This window comes from Denticeps clupeoides, chromosome 2 (assembly GCF_900700375.1).
Source record: "Denticeps clupeoides chromosome 2, fDenClu1.1, whole genome shotgun sequence".
In the NCBI taxonomy this organism is placed as follows: domain Eukaryota; kingdom Metazoa; phylum Chordata; class Actinopteri; order Clupeiformes; family Denticipitidae; genus Denticeps; species Denticeps clupeoides.
The window spans coordinates 11,553,130-11,571,022 of NC_041708.1; the positions used below are offsets into that span (position 1 = coordinate 11,553,130).

General features: G+C 41.1%; 1 protein-coding gene across 2 annotated transcripts in view; it reads left to right on the forward strand.

Annotated features, from left to right (window-relative positions):
- The window catches only part of LOC114784343 (vinculin), a 42,508-nt gene that overhangs the window by 13,115 nt on the left and 11,500 nt on the right, over window positions 1–17,893 (forward strand). For both annotated transcript variants that reach the window (XM_028969658.1, XM_028969659.1), the window contains exons 3-14: window positions 4,217–4,367; window positions 5,332–5,440; window positions 5,784–5,906; window positions 6,579–6,739; window positions 8,276–8,278; window positions 11,767–11,857; window positions 13,210–13,357; window positions 13,648–13,801; window positions 13,997–14,172; window positions 14,744–14,934; window positions 15,520–15,719; window positions 16,207–16,335. In XM_028969658.1, coding sequence (XP_028825491.1) covers window positions 4,217–4,367; window positions 5,332–5,440; window positions 5,784–5,906; window positions 6,579–6,739; window positions 8,276–8,278; window positions 11,767–11,857; window positions 13,210–13,357; window positions 13,648–13,801; window positions 13,997–14,172; window positions 14,744–14,934; window positions 15,520–15,719; window positions 16,207–16,335 — 1,636 coding nt within the window. The remainder of the gene's footprint in view (window positions 1–4,216; window positions 4,368–5,331; window positions 5,441–5,783; window positions 5,907–6,578; window positions 6,740–8,275; window positions 8,279–11,766; window positions 11,858–13,209; window positions 13,358–13,647; window positions 13,802–13,996; window positions 14,173–14,743; window positions 14,935–15,519; window positions 15,720–16,206; window positions 16,336–17,893) is intronic.

The window sequence follows — 17,893 nt, forward strand, 5'->3', positions numbered from 1 at the left end:
AAATGTTATATATTGAACAACAATATTGCATATTTTCCCAATATCGTGCAGCCCTAATACAAATGCCTAGGTCATGACAGGGATGTACAAAATATTTCTATTTTGCACTTACTTAACACAATGACAGATAAGAAAAGTTATCCTTTGCATAACAATTTTCCTATAGAAGAAAAACAAGATTATGATAAGAAAAACAAGATACACACAGACCCATAATCGTAAGTAGGGCTGCAACTATCGTATATTTTTGGACGATTTCATCGATTAACGAGTAATCGGATAACTCCAATAACTTTTGCGTTTTTAAACAACTCTATCAATAGTTTGTTATGCAACATGAAAATCCTCTTAAAATGAGCAAGCAATTGGCCGTTATTCCTCATAAAAAAGTTTTTTTATTCTAACTCAATACTTTTATTAGATCAATTCTTAAAATCTTTGGGTTACTGGCTCCAGAACTAAGCCCATTTAATCAATCTTTCTGTGAAACATACATGAATGTTTCTGTGAAACATTCATAGGTTAGCCTATTTGTCCTTAGTTTTATTTTAATTTAAAAAAGGAAAAAGGGGTGTACCCCCTGCTATAGCCCATCTGAGAATAAGGAGAAAAAAAAGTTAGCAATTTTAGCAATGTTAGTTAGCAATCATAAAAATACGATACCTTGTAGAAGCTCCGAGTCCACTTGGAGATTCTTTCGGTTAAGGTGCTGTAGCATTGACAAAGTACTTTTATGGTAAGCCAGGTCCATTTTACAGTGTATACACTGCATTACATTGTCCACGCAGCAAAAAGTGGTCCCACACTTCAGATATTGTATGCCTTTACGCACACCGGTATCTCATTTTCCGCCAATAAATCGCGCCTCCTTAAATCTTTGAAATGCGCGTCAGTTAAAACAGTCCATGTAAAACAATGATACCAGTGCTGCGCAGCTCCTCACTTTGTAGCTCCGCGGGCGTGATGCGATAATAGATGGACTTTGGTGACGAATTAAACGAAGCCTCGAGGCAAAGAATTTTTCTCAAATCATTAGAGTTATTCGAATAATCGTTTCAGCCCTAATCGTAAGGTTGCTTGTTCAAAACCCTGAGGTGTCATTGAGTAAGGTACCATGCCCGCACACTGCCCCCCAGGCACCTTTCATGGCTGCCCACTGCTTACTAAGCACCATGCAACACAGCACCTTGAGCTGTTTTACAATCACTTCACACCCATCTCCAGCCATAGGCAAGTTTATGGAACAAAGTTATTATGCAAATCACACATAGTTTATATAAACTTCCTTTAATCAGCACAGTGAAGTTTGCCCAGTGTTACGGTCAACAGAATGGTCCATTCCTACAGTGAATGCCTGGTACATCTCACACTGATCTGTCTCAGTGGCATCTTGGTGTCAGGATCCAGAGTATCTCAGAGAGTCAGATTAAATTAGGGTGGTTGTGATCAGAATCATAGATACATCCTGATCTAGGATAGCCGCGGTGAGATGTTCATCACTGAATGTGTGCATTTAACTGTTATTGGATGTCTCTAGCCTGGACTTACATATTGACCCTATGGACCCTATTTTGATTGTGCAAATGCAAAGACAACTGCAGTGTGCACTGTCATTTAGCATAGGAACAAACACATGACATACCAGCACAAAGTCCATGAAGCATCACACAAAAATGCGGGGCTAACCATAGTGCTGCGTGGGCATGAAAGAAAGAACACTTTCATTGGCCCTTGATTTTAGAGTTCTGGGCCTGGGTGGCTTACATTCCCAGGGGCAGCTGGAGGTACGGATGCCTGGCAGTTCCTGGCAGCCCCTCGACACTCACGTTCCTGTTTTCCCGGTGAGGTTGAATATTCCTGGCCCCTCGGTGGTGGAATGAATCTTCCCCATGAGGTCAGAACAGCTCAGTCACTGAGAACTTTCAAATGGCAGCTTAAGACCTTCCTCTTTAGAGAATATTTAGATTAACTTACCTTCTTATTGTCTGACTTACACATAGAGACTACAACAGAGTGAATAATAAGATTGTATTCATAGTTGGGGGTCCTAGTTAACCAGAATTGATCACTTCATTGATTGTAACATGGAAGCATGTTGTAAGTTGCTCTGGATAAGGGCATCTGCCAAATGCCTTAAATGTAAATGTATATGGATGATCGTGACCTATGACTTTGGCCACTATGTCCTCTGGTATCGTGAGCCAGAGTACCTTAATTGTTTACACCTGTAGTTTGTTATAAATGTTCCTGAGTGTTCCTAATCTGTTCCTTGTCTTGTCTATTAAACCCCATTTTGTTCATGTGTGCGCGTGCTACCTGCACTTAAGGTCCCTAATAGCACAGTGGCCTCCATAATCCTTAAATGGAAGACATTTGGGACGACCAGGACTGAGACAGGATGACCAGAGATCTTCTGTGGCTGAGCTCCAGAGATGCAGATGGGAGAGAGTTGGGGCAGTGGTGACCTAGCGGGTAAAGAAGCAGATCCGTAGTTGGAGGGTTTTCGGTTCAAATTCCAAACTGTGAAGATGCCACTGAGGTGCCACTGAGCAAAGGACCATCCCCACACACTGCTGCCCGGGCGGGTGATGGATTAAATGCAGAGGACACATTAGGTTGTGTTTACTGTGTGCTGTGCTTGCTGGGCATCATAATAACAATCACTTCACTTTCACTTCAAGTTGTAGAAAGTAAACCTCCACCAGTCGGGGCTTTATGGCAGAGTGGCCCAATGGAAGTGCAAGACACTAGAAAGAGTTTGCTAAAAACACCTGAAGGACTCCAAGATGGTGAGAAATAAGGTTCTCTGGTCTGATGAGACCAAAATAGAACAGTGAAGCAGTCAACAGTGAAGCAGTGAAGTGAAGGTGGTGGGAGCATCATGCTGTGGGGATTTAATTCTGTGTTTTTCAGTCAATATGGGGTGCTTTGTGTACATGAACTGGACCTCTCCCAGTTCTTTTAGATAATCCCAATGCTTATGGAACAATGTGCAGATCTGACCAGTAGAAGAAGAATACACAGCATCAGGAGCAGGTCTGCTGGACCCTGAACAGTATGTTGCCACCATCCACTATGAAAAACTTTATTTATTTATTCAGATTCTATTATTGCTGATATTATATGAATCTCGCACTCTGTGTTTGAGTGGGACAGTGGTAGGCCTAGCGGCGGATAAGAAAATGGACCCCTAATTGGCCAGTTCGAATCCCGAATTGCCACTGAGCAAATTAACGTCCCCACACACTGCTTCCTGGTTGCCTTCCATGGCAGCCCACTGCTAACCAAGGGTGATGGGTTAAAAGCAGAGGACACATTTCATGTGCTGTGCTGCAGTTTTTCACAATGACAATCACTTTACTTTCACTAATAATCGTAACAAATACTCACCAAAAAGAGGAAACTGCACCAAGATAAGGACCTGAGAGATTGATGGGGAGTGTATGATGCTGGGATCTGAGTAAGATAGAGAGGACCAAGTTAAGAAGCAGAATCTTGAACATAATTCTTGATTGACTACTAATTGAAATGTGAGCAGAGTGCTTTGTATGGCTGTGGACACTGGTTGTGGAGTTCTGAATCTACTTTATGCTACTGGATAGATTTTGCAAGTAGGCCAACGAAGAGAGAATTGTACTAATCAATACAAGACATCATGAATCGATGAACCAGAGTTTGACAAAAATGGACAGACACGACAATGATGTGGGGATGAATTTGGATGCATCAGAGTATGGAGTTAGGGCTATCAGTAAACACTTCAGTTTAATTTGCATTCAGTTTCAGAAACGTATTCTGATCCAACAATTCAGATGGGTATAACTGTATTAATTTGAATAGAAAGTTTTTTTTAAATGCTATCTCAAACCAGCTCTATTGACAGCAATACGGGGAAACAAAGACTTTTTCTCATTCAGTATTCATAACTGTGTATTCCACATCATACACTCTCACACTTATGGCCAATCCACCTAATCCACCTATGTCTTTGGATGTTGGCCACACAAGGACAGTATGCAAAGCCGTTGTCCACATTCAACGTAAGAGGGCACGGTTTAAGGATTTAAAGATATGAGGTCACGATGCGACCTGCCATTCCACCATGTAATCATGTTCTTCTTCTCCCATCTCAAAAATAAATCGCAGCAAGTTACACATTTCTGATAAATTGTTGTCTGATTGTACTGTACCCTCCTTTACTTGTCCTGTCTCTCAGGGTGGAGAATGCCTGCATTAAGCTGGTGAAGGCAGCTCACATGTTGAAGGTGGACCCCTACTCAGTGCCTGCCAGAGATTATCTAATAGATGGCTCACGAGGCATCCTGTCTGGCACATCTGACCTGCTTCTCACGTTTGACGAGGCTGAGGTACTTTACACTCACACTGATTACTAAAAAAGATCAGCTCTAAAAGACAGTCACACCTTCTGGTTCTTTTATACAGAGATGCATTAGTCAGTCAGAAAATATATTCAGCATCCTGCAGGCAGATAATTTGAGGCAATGACCTCACAAATACTGAATGTGTGAATAGATAATGGGTGCAAGAGTGGTGCAAATAAAGGGCATCCCAAACTTTGGGGGCATATTCAAAGTCACATAGATTTAACCAATGTTTAAGACAGGATGTAGATGTGTGTGTGAGAGAAAGAAAACATCACACACCCTGACTACAGTGTCTTTCATTCTCTCCAGTTTAATAAAATATGTTACTACTTGTAATTCAATTTGAAGTCATGGTAAAGAATTAGACAATAACCCTCACTTTCAGCGTTATGATTATTGAATAATATAACATTTTTTCATGTGTAGGGTCAATTGAACAAAAATGTGTGATTTTGAATTCATTTGTGAATTGATTCATAAGCTGGTGATTTCAGTAAATTATTAATAATTCCACCTGTTTGACCACTCGTCTGCTGAGAAAGTGAGAAAACTGTGTGAACAAAGAAAGCATCACCGGGATTATTCACTGTTACTAATAAATGATCTTAATAAAAGCTGGCGGAATCTTCAAGGTGCAGTGACCTTATATTTCAACACAGGAAACTCAATATACCCACAATAAAATGTATTTTAGGGGTTTTATTGAACAGACAAATCTATTATGGTGGGGTGGTAGTAGCCTAGTGGGTAACACACTCACCTATTAACCAGAAGACCCAGGGGGTTAATTGCTTAGGGACACCGTGGTAGTAAGTTGGGTTTGAACTTGGGTCTTCTGCTTCAGAGGCAAGTGTGTTGCCCACTAGGCTACTACCACCCTTGTTGAAAACCGTGATAATGTTGTCATGCAGGATCTCCAGTGTGACCCTGCTACTGTCTCCTGCAGGTGCGGAAGATCATCCGGGTGTGTAAGGGCATCCTGGAATACCTGACTGTAGCAGAGGTTGTGGAGTCCATGGAAGACCTGATCACCTACACAAAGAACCTGGGACCAGGTGATTCCATTTTACAAAACCTCCCAGGAAAATCTTGTCTGAATCAAATGACATATTAAATTACAGTGTAACCATAAGAAATGTATTCTAAGCCCAACCTCAATATATAAGAAATTTCACTTTGATTGATGCAGTGTTTACCACTGTAACATAAATAACTTTTATAAATAATATTTGAATTGTCATTTCATAAGAATAAATGAGATGTATTGTACAGTAATATATGATATAATATGATATGATATATGACCAGAATCTGGATTTAGCGTGCAGGTGAAGTAGGGTTTAGATGATGGGTGCGCAAACCTTTTTTTTGGGGGGGACGCTGACCTTTTTGACACAGGGATGACAAAGATGGCGAAAATGATTGACGAGCGACAGCAGGAGCTGACACACCAGGAGCACCGTGTCATGCTGGTCAACTCTATGAATACTGTCAAAGAGCTGCTGCCTGTTCTCATCTCAGGTGTGTATGTGTATGTCTATGTGTACTATGTACTTTTTATAAGGGGCCATTAGGGACTTAATTCAGAATTACCATGCATATACACATATGAAACAAGAATTCACATACTACACTGAAAGCTGCACACCCTGCTTTTCCTTAACTTTCCAAAGCCCCTTCAGGATTTTCTCCTTTTTTCTTTTTTATTCCCTAACTGTGTGTTGAGACTCTAAGAAACACATATCCATCTCTACTAATTGTGTCTATACATTATACATGGCTGCACTGTTCAACTGTAATGGTTGAGAAGGCAACATTGAGGACTTTGTTTTATAAAGCACATTTTGAAAACAGTGTGAGAAGTGAATAAAGTGGACACATGAAATTAAACTGGTTGAAGAACATCAGAACAACCTACATAAAATACAATAAAACCACCAGAACAATAAAAACAAAAAAGCTAATTCAAAATAAACGTGCACTTGATCAAAAGTGCACACGCGCACAAAAAAGTGAAATATATAAAAATGTATTTTGAGTCTACGAGAATGCATTCATTACTTTCATAATGCATATATGTTTATATGGCAGGTATAAATGTAAGTGTGTGCGTGCGCTTTACAGTATATTAAAAACATTTTAACAACCATAGCTGTTGGAACATCTGAATGTTTTTTTCTCCAAACTTGACAGCCATCAAAATCTTTGTCACCACCAAGAGCACAAAGAGTCCAGGAGTAGAGGAGGCCCTGAAGAACCGAAACTACACCTTCAACAGGATGAGTGCTGAGATCACTGAGATCATCAGGGTGTTGCAGCTCACATCCTGGGATGAGGACTCCTGGGCCAACAAAGTACGAATGCACACATTTATTTTTGTCTCCTTTGAGGAACCAATGTGCATAATACATAATGTATTTCTAATCTGTACATAATGGAAACTAGATAAACCACAAAGTTTATGGCACAGAGGAAATCGCCTGCAAGGGGCTTATGAAGCCTCTCATGCAGACTGCTTGACACATTGTATCAGATAGTGAAGGTAGTGAAGCGGAGAAAAACAGCAACAATCTGCAAGGGACAATGTCCAAAATAATTGAAGGGCTGATAATACCTGTTGATGTGTGCACATTAAGTAGAGATATTTTGGCTTTTTTTAACCCTTTATGTGGCCTAATTTCTTGATAAACAGCACAAAAGACAAATATATATGTTGATAATTATTGTGTAATTGCATCATCTATGCAAAAATAAGAATTAAATTCACTTATTAAAAAAGATTTAGATGGCAGTTAGGACATAACTTTATCAAGTTAGGACATAACATTTATCAAGTTGTGTTATTGAAGGTTGTTCAAATAATTTATTTCAAATTAATTAGATCACATAATATTATGGGTCATTGTCATGTTGGGTGGTCCACTTCAGCTTTAGATGGTGTCACATTGTCCTTAAGCACCTCTGATATTGTAAAGAATCCATAGTGGATTCTGTGATTCTGTGCTGGCCAGTCCTGCTGCAGCAAAGCAACTTCAAACCATTTCCACTCCCATGCTTCACTGTGAGTATGAAGATCTTTTACTGAAAAGCTGTGATTGAATTACACCAAACTCGTCCTCGTCCATCAAGGAGTTTGGCTAGATGGATGGTAGGTGGATGTACAGTCATCTCACCTGTGGTAAGAAATGTCCTGTCATGACAATTTAGCACAGTCTTCTTCCTGAAGGACTCAGAAAACTCTATGGATCTACACATGGTGACAGGTGTAACAGGATCTGGTTTAAGGGTCACTCTGGTTAAGATCACTTGTCTACCCTTTATCTTATTCTGGGGATTTAAAATAGCAGTGAATGTAAGGAAGTCCTACGTTTTCAATCAGTGGGAATTGACACACTTAAAATTTTGTTTTATTGAATTTGTGATTTTTTATCATGTTTTGTTTTTGCGTATGTGATGCAATAACCTTCATCTACTACTCTATATCACAAAAATGTGGATATTTAAAACTTATATAAAACAATTCAATAAAATACAATACAATAAAAGCAATAAAATATTTGCACACTCACACGTTTGTGAAATACTGTAAATGATTCCAAATTCTCAGCACGCACTGATGCCATCACAGGCTTAGCAATGTACAACATGAACTTCATCTATATACCCATCAGTTGTGCAGGTCTTAGACATGAACATGATTCATGACTGCTACTCTACAATCACCAGAGGGCAGAGTGTCTGCTACCTCTACCCAACACACTGTTCTCAAAATTTCCTTTATTGTGTTATTCCAACCAACACATTTTCCTTTGTCTTGTTCAAACTCTTCCTTTTCTTCTTATTTTCCCCCTTGTTCTTTTCTTATCTATTCCCTTTTTTCCTCTCTGTAGAAGGTAAGCACATCTAGTTCTTTGCAAGTACAGCAGCATGTCTGTCTTATTGTGTGGGATTTGTGCATTGCACCATTGTTCCATTTTCCATGTGGCTAGGCTGTGTGTGTGTGTGTGTGTGTGTATGTGTGTGTGTGTGTATTAGAATACTAGTATTTAGCTCATCAGTGCAACCCGTTGTGTGTCTTGCTATGGTATTGGGGTATATTGGGCTATGTCCCATTACAGAACGCTTTTAACGCAGCCATTTTAGGTATCATTGCTGCTTTAACTTCTATCTGGAAATCTTCTGGTAAGGTAGGCATGTGTTGAAAATCTTTAGCTGTAACTTTAGCTGTTTCTTTTTGTGTTTTAAATAGCAAGTGAACGAAGTTGTAGATGTTTGTTAAAAAAACATGTACAGTCATTACTGTTGATTAAGGTGTGTATGGAGAAGCTGGGCTTAGATAATTGGGGCTGTCAATTTTGTTCATATACATTCCAATTGCAAGTACTCAAATATGAGAGCCGTCCATCACAGCGGTCTCCACGTTTTTTTTTAATCACAGAAGCAGTGTCTACCCCTCCTTTCTATCTTCATTCCCCACAAGGGTCACTGGCGAACCTATCTCGTACAGAATGTAGCTGAAGTTAACCCAGAAAGTCACTCAATGTCGTTTGTTATGGTGGACTTGTGTCATTGCTGGGTGCAGCACGAGTCAGCCTGACAACAGGGCTCTAATCATGGACTGCTGCAGCTGATTAGGCATCCATGATTAAGGCCCTGTTAATAGGAACAAAATGGCAGCAGACCAAAACTGCTACATTAATGGGAACTGGACGTTCCTAACCTGCATGTTTATGTATCAGTTCCTGCCCTATTGCCACATGCCTTTAGGGTTGCTTTCTGTTCTTTTTTGTGTTTACGTTTAGGCCATCATGCTTGTTTTGTTTTCTTTTATAATAAAACCTTGTTTCCACAATGTCTGGTTTCTGCACCTCATTTCCGCTCCAACCCCAAGATGTGACAGAATGTTGTAGCCCAAACCAGAAGCACAGAATACCAAGGAGGCAGAGAGGACGAAGATCAAGCAGGTTTTCCCCTGGTACCCATGGGAGCGGACGTCGGCAAGAAGCGCCCAAGTATTTGGAAAAGGGAAGGAAGTTTGCACAGCAGCAATTAGGCTGCCATCCCTCCAGCTAGAGAAGCCCGCCTGTCAGTATCTGTACGTGATCGCATCTCCCCTCTGCCCAGACGTTCCCCAGATGGACAGTATCACAGCAACAGTGCACCTGCCCGCTGCAGAGAACGCCCATCCTTTCCTGAAGCCACAACTACCAGCTCCTCGCACCTCCACGCGAGTCAGAGGAATCAACAGTAGCCGCCACCCACTTCCAATACATGCCCTCCACCACCTGCAGCTAAGCACACCACCCACTGCAGAACCACACACCAGTACCAAGTATGCTCCAGTGATTTGCAGGTGAAGTGACGCTGCACTAATGGAACACATATTTTGCTGCTGTTCCCATTCTCCTCGATGCTGAAAAGATCAACATTGTGCTCCTGTGACTGACTGGGCCGGCTTGGACATGGGGCAGTGCATTATGGAGACTGGGTGCACTCCAGACTGAGTGGAGGCACTCTGCATTCCTCAAGCTTTTCCAGACGGAGTTCTAACAGCCTGAATGGGAGAGGTTGTTGCCCCTTCCCACACCCACCACCACCTGCAGTGAAGCGTCCAGCCGCTTGCAGGTCGTGTCCAACTATGCCTGCCCGCCACCAGCCACCTTACGGTGAAACTAGGGAGGGAAACAGCGCCAGCTGGTGGTGAGAGGGTGGTTGCTGCCCCCTGCCCTGCTACCTCTGACTGTGTTTCTGCCTGGGCTCCCTGGACTCAACCTTGGAGGGGGGGCTCTGTCACGGCTGGGTGCTGCTAGGGCTCCAAGCCAGCACCAATCAGCCTGACAATCATGGACAACTGCCGCTGATTATGTGTCCATGATTAGGGCCCTGTTAAAAGTAAAGGGAGGGCAGCAGACTGACGCTGCTGCATTAATGTGGACTGGACGTTCCTTACCTGCATGTTTATTTTTCATTTTCTGGCCTTACTGCCACACACCTTTTTTTTCTTTTTATAATAAATCTTTGTTTCCGCAATGTTCCGTTACTGTGCCTCATTGCCGTATGGAGCCATTCAGAACAATAAGACAAGAAATGAGCAATTGTCATGGATTGAGTGTCATGCTATAGTGGGGAGTGAAGGGAGAGGCTCAAATGCTTCACATATTTGGATAAAGTGATGTTTTTAATAAATGGCACTATGGCTGGAAACATACAGTCAACTGAAACACACACACAACAACATTAATGCAGGACACAGGGATGTGGGAGAAACATTTAAAGGGTCCTAATCACCTCTACCTAATTGTCATCATCTGTGGGTGATTAGAACACAGCACACATGGTTGGGACGTTGCTAGCCTAGGACTGCCTAAGCATCACACAGAGTCTCTGCAGGAAATAACGGTGACAGAAAGTAACTAAGGCTTTAGAAAGTGTTGCTAGATTTGCCATTAGGTACTTTGAGGGGTACTGAAAAGTTGTTAGAAATGGCTACAAATTCTCGAAGTTGGCAGCACTGGAACCTTACAATTGCACGTAACCAAATTTAAAACACAATAGTAATGGAACTATTTCAATTACAATATGACTATAATATTTAATATTGACTCTTGAAACCTGGCAGTGTTTACCTAAACATTGACTACTCTCAATCTCCTTTCAATACATGAATTAACCTTATTATAATTTATCAATTTAATAAAGATCTTTAAAGATCAATTAAATAATTTTTCTTGGGGTTGGTGCTGCTGGAAGAGCGTAGGGGCTACCTGCTGTGGCATGCTAGTGCTTGGGGGCTCATGAGGAGATCTCAGCTGTGGTTGCTGACCCCTGCTGTAGAATAATACATTGAATGCTTTAATAAAAATGCTTTTCTGCAGCTTGGAGGACATTAACATGCAGCTGTATACTAAAGGATCATGGACTGTGTGTTCTGTTGAACCATTTGTGTGCTCATTTTGTTTAATTATAATCAGTTATGGTTGCATTTTGGTAGACACAGTGTATACTCGAATGCATTTTTCAAGGGTCAAAGTGTGGGGGGTGCTAACTGCAGGACTTATCAAAGCCCAATGAGTCATACTGTAAGTGATTTTGGGCTATATAAGAATGTTGTTGTTGTTAAGAGCAGAAGGCTGCCCACAATCTTTCAATTTTTTTTCACCCCCTTCATATACTCTTATTTGTTCTTTGGTTCTTGCTTTGTTCTTTTTCTTTCATTGCCCTCCCTTCTCAGTGTGAAATTATGCATATTTATTGTTTCTATACTTGCTTTAAAGCCATTTGCAATACATGATCCTCTATAACAAATTGTACACTACTCCTCAATCTTCATGAAAAGCAAATACTGAAATAATCACATGTAACCTCACATTTCTTCCTTCAGGACACAGAGGCCATGAGGAGAGCACTGGCCCTCATCGAGTCAAAGATGAATCAGGCTAAGATCTGGCTGAGAGACTCCAATGCCCCTCCAGGTAATGACATACTGCGTAAAACCCACTTCAGATGTAACATGTACAATCACATCACAATTGCCCTACACCCACATATGTATTAAACCACACCTGCTCTTTGGCAGTGGTGGCCTAGAGGCTAAAGAAGTGGACTTGTTACCGAAAACTTTGTGGGATAAAATTGGGGCAGTGGTGGCCTGTCGGTTCAGGAGGTTGACCTGTAATCAGAAGGTTGCCAGTTCGAATCATGAAAAGTCATGAAAGGCGCCCGGGGAGAAATTTGTGCTGGCCGTACCTTGCTCAAGCCTTGCAGCACAAAATTTGTCCTCAGCTTTTAACCATCATTCTTAGTGAGCAGTGGGCAGCCATTACAGGCGCCCGGGGAACAGTGTGTTTGGGGACGGTACTTTGCTCAGTGGTACCTCAGTGGCACATTGGCAGACTCGGATTCGAACACGCAACCTTCTGACAGACAAACATATGAAATGCTCACATAGATACAGGTGAAATGGACGCACACACACACATTTGAAACACTCACACAGATACAGGTGAAAAGGACACACACACACATATGAAACGCTCATACAGATACAGGTGAAATGTACGCACACACACACACATATGAAACGCTCACACAGATACATGGGATGGACTCTTATGTAACAAACAAAAATGTAACTTTTCACTATATCCGGAAGTCATTTCAGTATATCCGGAAGTCATTTCACTATATCCGGAAGGCATTTCACTATATCCGGTCGCGACGCCGCTCTCCCTTCCTGACGGATGTTTTTCTGTCTCCCAAGCACCGCCGCGCTACCAGCCACAATGCGCCTCCTATGAATATTCAAATCTTTTTCATTTGTTTTTTACACACTAAAGGAAGTGCCACCGTAATCAGAAGGTTGCCATTTTCGAATCCTGATCCGCCAAGGTGCCACTGAGGTGCCACTGAGCAAAGCACCGTTCCCACACACTGCTCCCTGGGTGCCTTTCATAGCTGCCCACTGCTCACCAAGTGTGATTGTTAAATGTAGAGGACACATTTCACTGTGTGCACCGTGTGCTGTGCTGCTGTGTATCACAGTGACATTCACTTTACTTTATATGGGCCTTTAACACAGTTTAAGTTTAATTTTTGTTTGTTACATAAGAGTCCTTTTCACCTGTATCTGTGTGAGTGTTTCATATGTGTGTGTGCGAGTTTTCAGTAGTATAAATGCATCCATGTCAGTTTCATAAGTGATTGTGTGTTTGTTTCACATGTGTTTGTGTAACAAAAGTCTGAAATATTTCCTAAACGGCCCCTCATAGGTATCTGCTTCTAGCTTCTAGAACAATATCTAAATATGAAGGATTCTATCCTGTAGGGGGTGCTGGAGAACAGGCACTGAGGATGATCCTGGATGAAGCCAGCAAGGTTGGAGAGTTGTGTGCTGGAAAAGAGAGGAGGGAGATTCTGGGAACAAGCAAAGGTCTGGGCCAGATGACTGATCAGGTGTCCGACCTGCGCTTCAGGTACACAGCAGAAAATATACATAGGGCTGTTGTCAAAGTACATTTCAGTCCAGTTCTGTTTGATTTGTAGATTAATGAAGGGTCAAAGGTACAATGAAATTTGTCTGATGATGAGAAAATAAAACACAGTAAAAACTCTCACAGTAAAAATACAGAATAAAAGCAAAATATTTCAATAAAATCTGATGCACAATATATAGATGAAAGAAAAGGATTACTGTAGAGCAGATCTACATGTATTGCACATCTATTTGTTACAGAAATTAATTATATTGAGTATGTGAGTACAGAGGCCAGGGACCCACTCCCATGGGTATGCAGAAGTCACAGCAGGTGATGCAGGGGCTGGACATGCTTTTGGGGAAGGTGGAGAATGCTGCACGGAAGCTGGAGGCCCTGACCAATGCCAAGCAAGCAATCGGCAAGAGGATTGATGCTGCACATGTGAGTGGGACTCATAACCTAGCAGTGAAGCTACCTGTTCAAGAGAAGTCAACATAATCTTCTGTGAGAATCCAGACATTAATCAATGATCAGGCCAACCAGAGATCCAGTCATAGTCTGAACACTGAAGCCAATCCTCTGGATTTGCAAATTGAGACATTGGATCATAAACAAACAAATATTATATCCTTTCAGAGTTGGCTTGCGGACCCTAATGGAGGCCCAGAGGGGGAAGAAAACATCCGTGCGCTGCTGGCCGAGGCCAAGCGTATTGCCAACCTGTGCGAAGACCCCAAAGAGCGGGATGACATTCTGCGCGCGATTGGTGAAATTGCCAACCTCTCCGCCAAACTGGTGGAACTCCGCAAGCAGTATGTTGGTTCAGTTAATGTACATAAAGATTGTTTGACCTCAAGACACCCAATCATATCATAAAATCTCATACTCTGCTTCCTTTTCTGTGTTACTATCATAACACTAGTTGCAGCCATTAAGTCAGTCTAGAGGGTCGTCTAAAACAGAACATACGTGAATCACAGAGGAAGGCCATGAAATAGTGAGGTTGTAGTTGTTGTATTAGTATGCTAACAGGTCAGACAAGTTTGTGATGTAAAAGTGCTCTGCATGTTAGTAGGTGGTAGTAGCCTAATGGGTAAGACACCAGACATGCAGCATACTACATACTACTGAGTAAGACACTCGTTTATGAACCAGAAGACTCAGGTTCAAATCCCACTTACTATCATTGTGTCCCTGATCAAGACACTTAATTGCTACATGGGGACTGTCCCTGTAACTACTGATTGTAAGTTGCTCTTGATAAGGGTGTCTGATAAATGCCATAAATGTAAACGTAAAATGTCTACTCTGACACTCATTCAAAGCGCTTTTACTCTTGGGTTAGTTGCCGTTTTGTCATCTCTCATTATTTCTCAATCTCAGGGGAAAAGGGGACACGCCTGAGGCCAGTGCATTGGCCAGGCAGATCGCTGCTGCCCTGCAGAACCTCCAGGCGAAGACCAACCGTGCTGTTGCCGGCATGCGTCCTGCTAAAGCCGCAGTGACCTTGGAAGGGAAGATGGAGCAGGCCCTGCGCTGGATCAGCAATCCTAATGTTGATGACAGAGGAGTTGGTAAGTGCCTACCCTACTCTTCTCAATGATTATTATTTGCCCTCCTTTACAGCAGACAGCCTGAAAAAAATCAATCTGGGTTCAATTAGGAACATTTTAAGGAAGTAAAATTAAATAAAAAAGAAATGAAAATTAAGTTTTTTATTTTGTGTACAGTTAAAGTTTTTGTTGTTTTACTACATTTTGTTTTCTTTTGTTTGCATTTACAAAAGTGTCTGAAGAGATGCCACCAAAATAATAATATTGATTATTACATGGCATTACATGTTTTTTAATGCAGAAATTTTTTAAAAGAGTCAAATTGGACATTTATTGTGATTCATTCAGTTTGATGTCTGTTGTTAATGCTCACTGAGACCAACAGAGGACAATACCTCATCGGCCTCATTAATTTATGATGGTCACTTTCATGGCCAGATCTATCTAGTAGTACACACATTATATAACAATGTCTTCACAGCTTAGATAATTAGATATTTACAACATTTTTTAAAAATATACAATAATAAAAATATCATATTGAAATTTAGGAAGTTATTTTAGTTGTTCAGTAGCTCTCGCTCCTCTGCTCCTCCTCTCTCTCAGGTCAAGCAGCAATCCGAGGGTTGATAGTGGAGGGCCGCCGTCTGGCAAGTTCCTTGCCGGCTCCATACAGACAGGAACTACTAGCTCGATGTGACCGTGTGGAGCAGCTGATGCTGCAACTGGCTGAACTCGCCACTAGGGGGGAGGCAGACACCCCTCAGGCCCGTGCCATTGCCACTCAACTACTGGAATCACTTAAAGTGAGAAATGCCCCCATAGGCTTGTTAATTTTTTGTTAACTAGGCATGTTAATTTTTGCATTGTTACTACACTTGGGTAGTTAATGTATGCTCTAAAGCAGGGGTGGACAAACTACGGGCCATTGGTACAGAATTGCCCCAATCAAATTATAATTATAATTTGTCATATTAAACCAAATAAATCCTTTTGGGGTACTTTATGGGCAAGTAGTCATTGCTCTGAATGTACTAATTAGAAAGATTTTAGTATTTTACCAATGACCTGCTGAGTGTCTATTATATTCCACATTTCCACAAATTATGTAGCTTTCCTTGTTGTAGGTCATTATAAATTTCCTGATCTTCTTGTAATTTTGTACTATACACTTCTGCGTAACAATATTTTCCTTCTCTAATATCGACTACAAAATATAACAGGGTGGTACACAGGTTTGCCCAAAATATTATTTTCAAAATACTAAATACTGTGTTCTTGTTCTGCTATCAGGACCTGAAGTCTAAAATGCAGGAAGCAATGACCCAAGAGGTATCTGATGTCTTCAGTGATACCACCACTCCTATCAAGCTGTTGGCAGTTGCCACCACAGTACCCATTGATGCCCCCGGCAGGTTGGAGGTAAGAGTCACAAGGTGACAGGCTGAACGAATGACAGATGCTGAATGAAAAAGAGTAACATTTTGTATACCTGGAATGTAATTAAATCATTTAAATGAGACATCTTTTTTATGGCAGTCCTGGTTTGACCTTTGGAACCATTTGTAGTGAACATGCTTTACAGTGGATAGAAAAAGTGTCCACACCCCTGTTACAATGGCAGGTTTTTGGCAAATTTATTAAAAAAACTGAGACTGAGCACATGTACGTAACTATGCACAGCCTTTGCCATAAAGCTCAGAATTGAGCTCAGGTGCCTCCTGTTTCCCCTGAGATGTTTCTGCAGCTTAATTGGAGTCCACCTGTGGAAAAAAACTTTTGACTGGACCAGATTTGGAAAGACACACCCATCTATATAAGGTCCCACTGTTAACAGCTCATGTCAGAGCACAAACCAAACATGAAGTTAAAGGAAATGTCTGTAGACCTTCTGCAGATGGTTACAGAAAACTTTCTGCTGATTTGAAGGTCCTGTAAGTGGAAGTTCAAAACCATCAGAACTCTTCCTAAAGCTGTCCGACCTTAGTCAGGGAGGTGACCAAGAACCTGATGGTCACTCTGTCAGAGGTAGACAGAATAGACAGAGGAGAACATTATAGAAGGAGAACTATTTGTACAGCAATCCACCAATCTAGCCTGTATGGTAGAATGGCCAGACAGAAGCCAGTAAAAGGGGACCATCAGACCATGAATGACACCTCTGGGAAAACAAAATACAAAACATCTCCCGCTGGCTCCATGATCTAAAAGCCAGGTTCAGCTAGGATGTCTCCCCACAGCCACCACCCAATCCAGAAGTAGCAGCAACCTCCATACTGGTGACTGAAAAATAACCATATTGATCCAAACAAATATGATGACTAAAACTGAATTAACTAAAGGTGTAACTAAAATTTTGACTGAAATAAAGATGATTTAGATGAAACCTGAAACAGGCCTGATTATTTCAGAAAGAAATATATGTTGTGAAATGTTAAGATAATCTAAATCAAACCTAAAGTGAAAGTGAAGTGATTGTCATTGTGAAACACTGCTGCACAGCATACAGAGGCCATGCATGAAACTTATGTACAGGTGATTTTTTTTAATCAATTTCGGAAGGCTGTAAAAAATGATGTGATTTAGTGAAAAGGGATTATTATAATTTCAATTGTACTAGTTGATTTAATTACAGCATTCATAGATTTGCAGATGTCTCTCTTTCTTTGAATGCCTTTCTACCCCCTTAATGCACAACAACATATTTCATAACTCAGAAACACTAATTTGTTGTCCTGATCAGTCACATAATCAGTGAGGTAAGCAGGCCTGATATGGAATGTGTTGCAGATAAACAAGCCTGTTCCTTTAGGTCGAAAAGGCTGAAGGCATTTTAATAAATGTTGTAATAAATAAGACTCCTTGATGCTTTTCACTGTGTGTGATGAATTTAATTTATTCTTGTACTACTATACAACAATCAATGATGCACATGTCAAATAAAAATCTTGAGTCTTTAAAGATATTGGCCCTGTAAAGC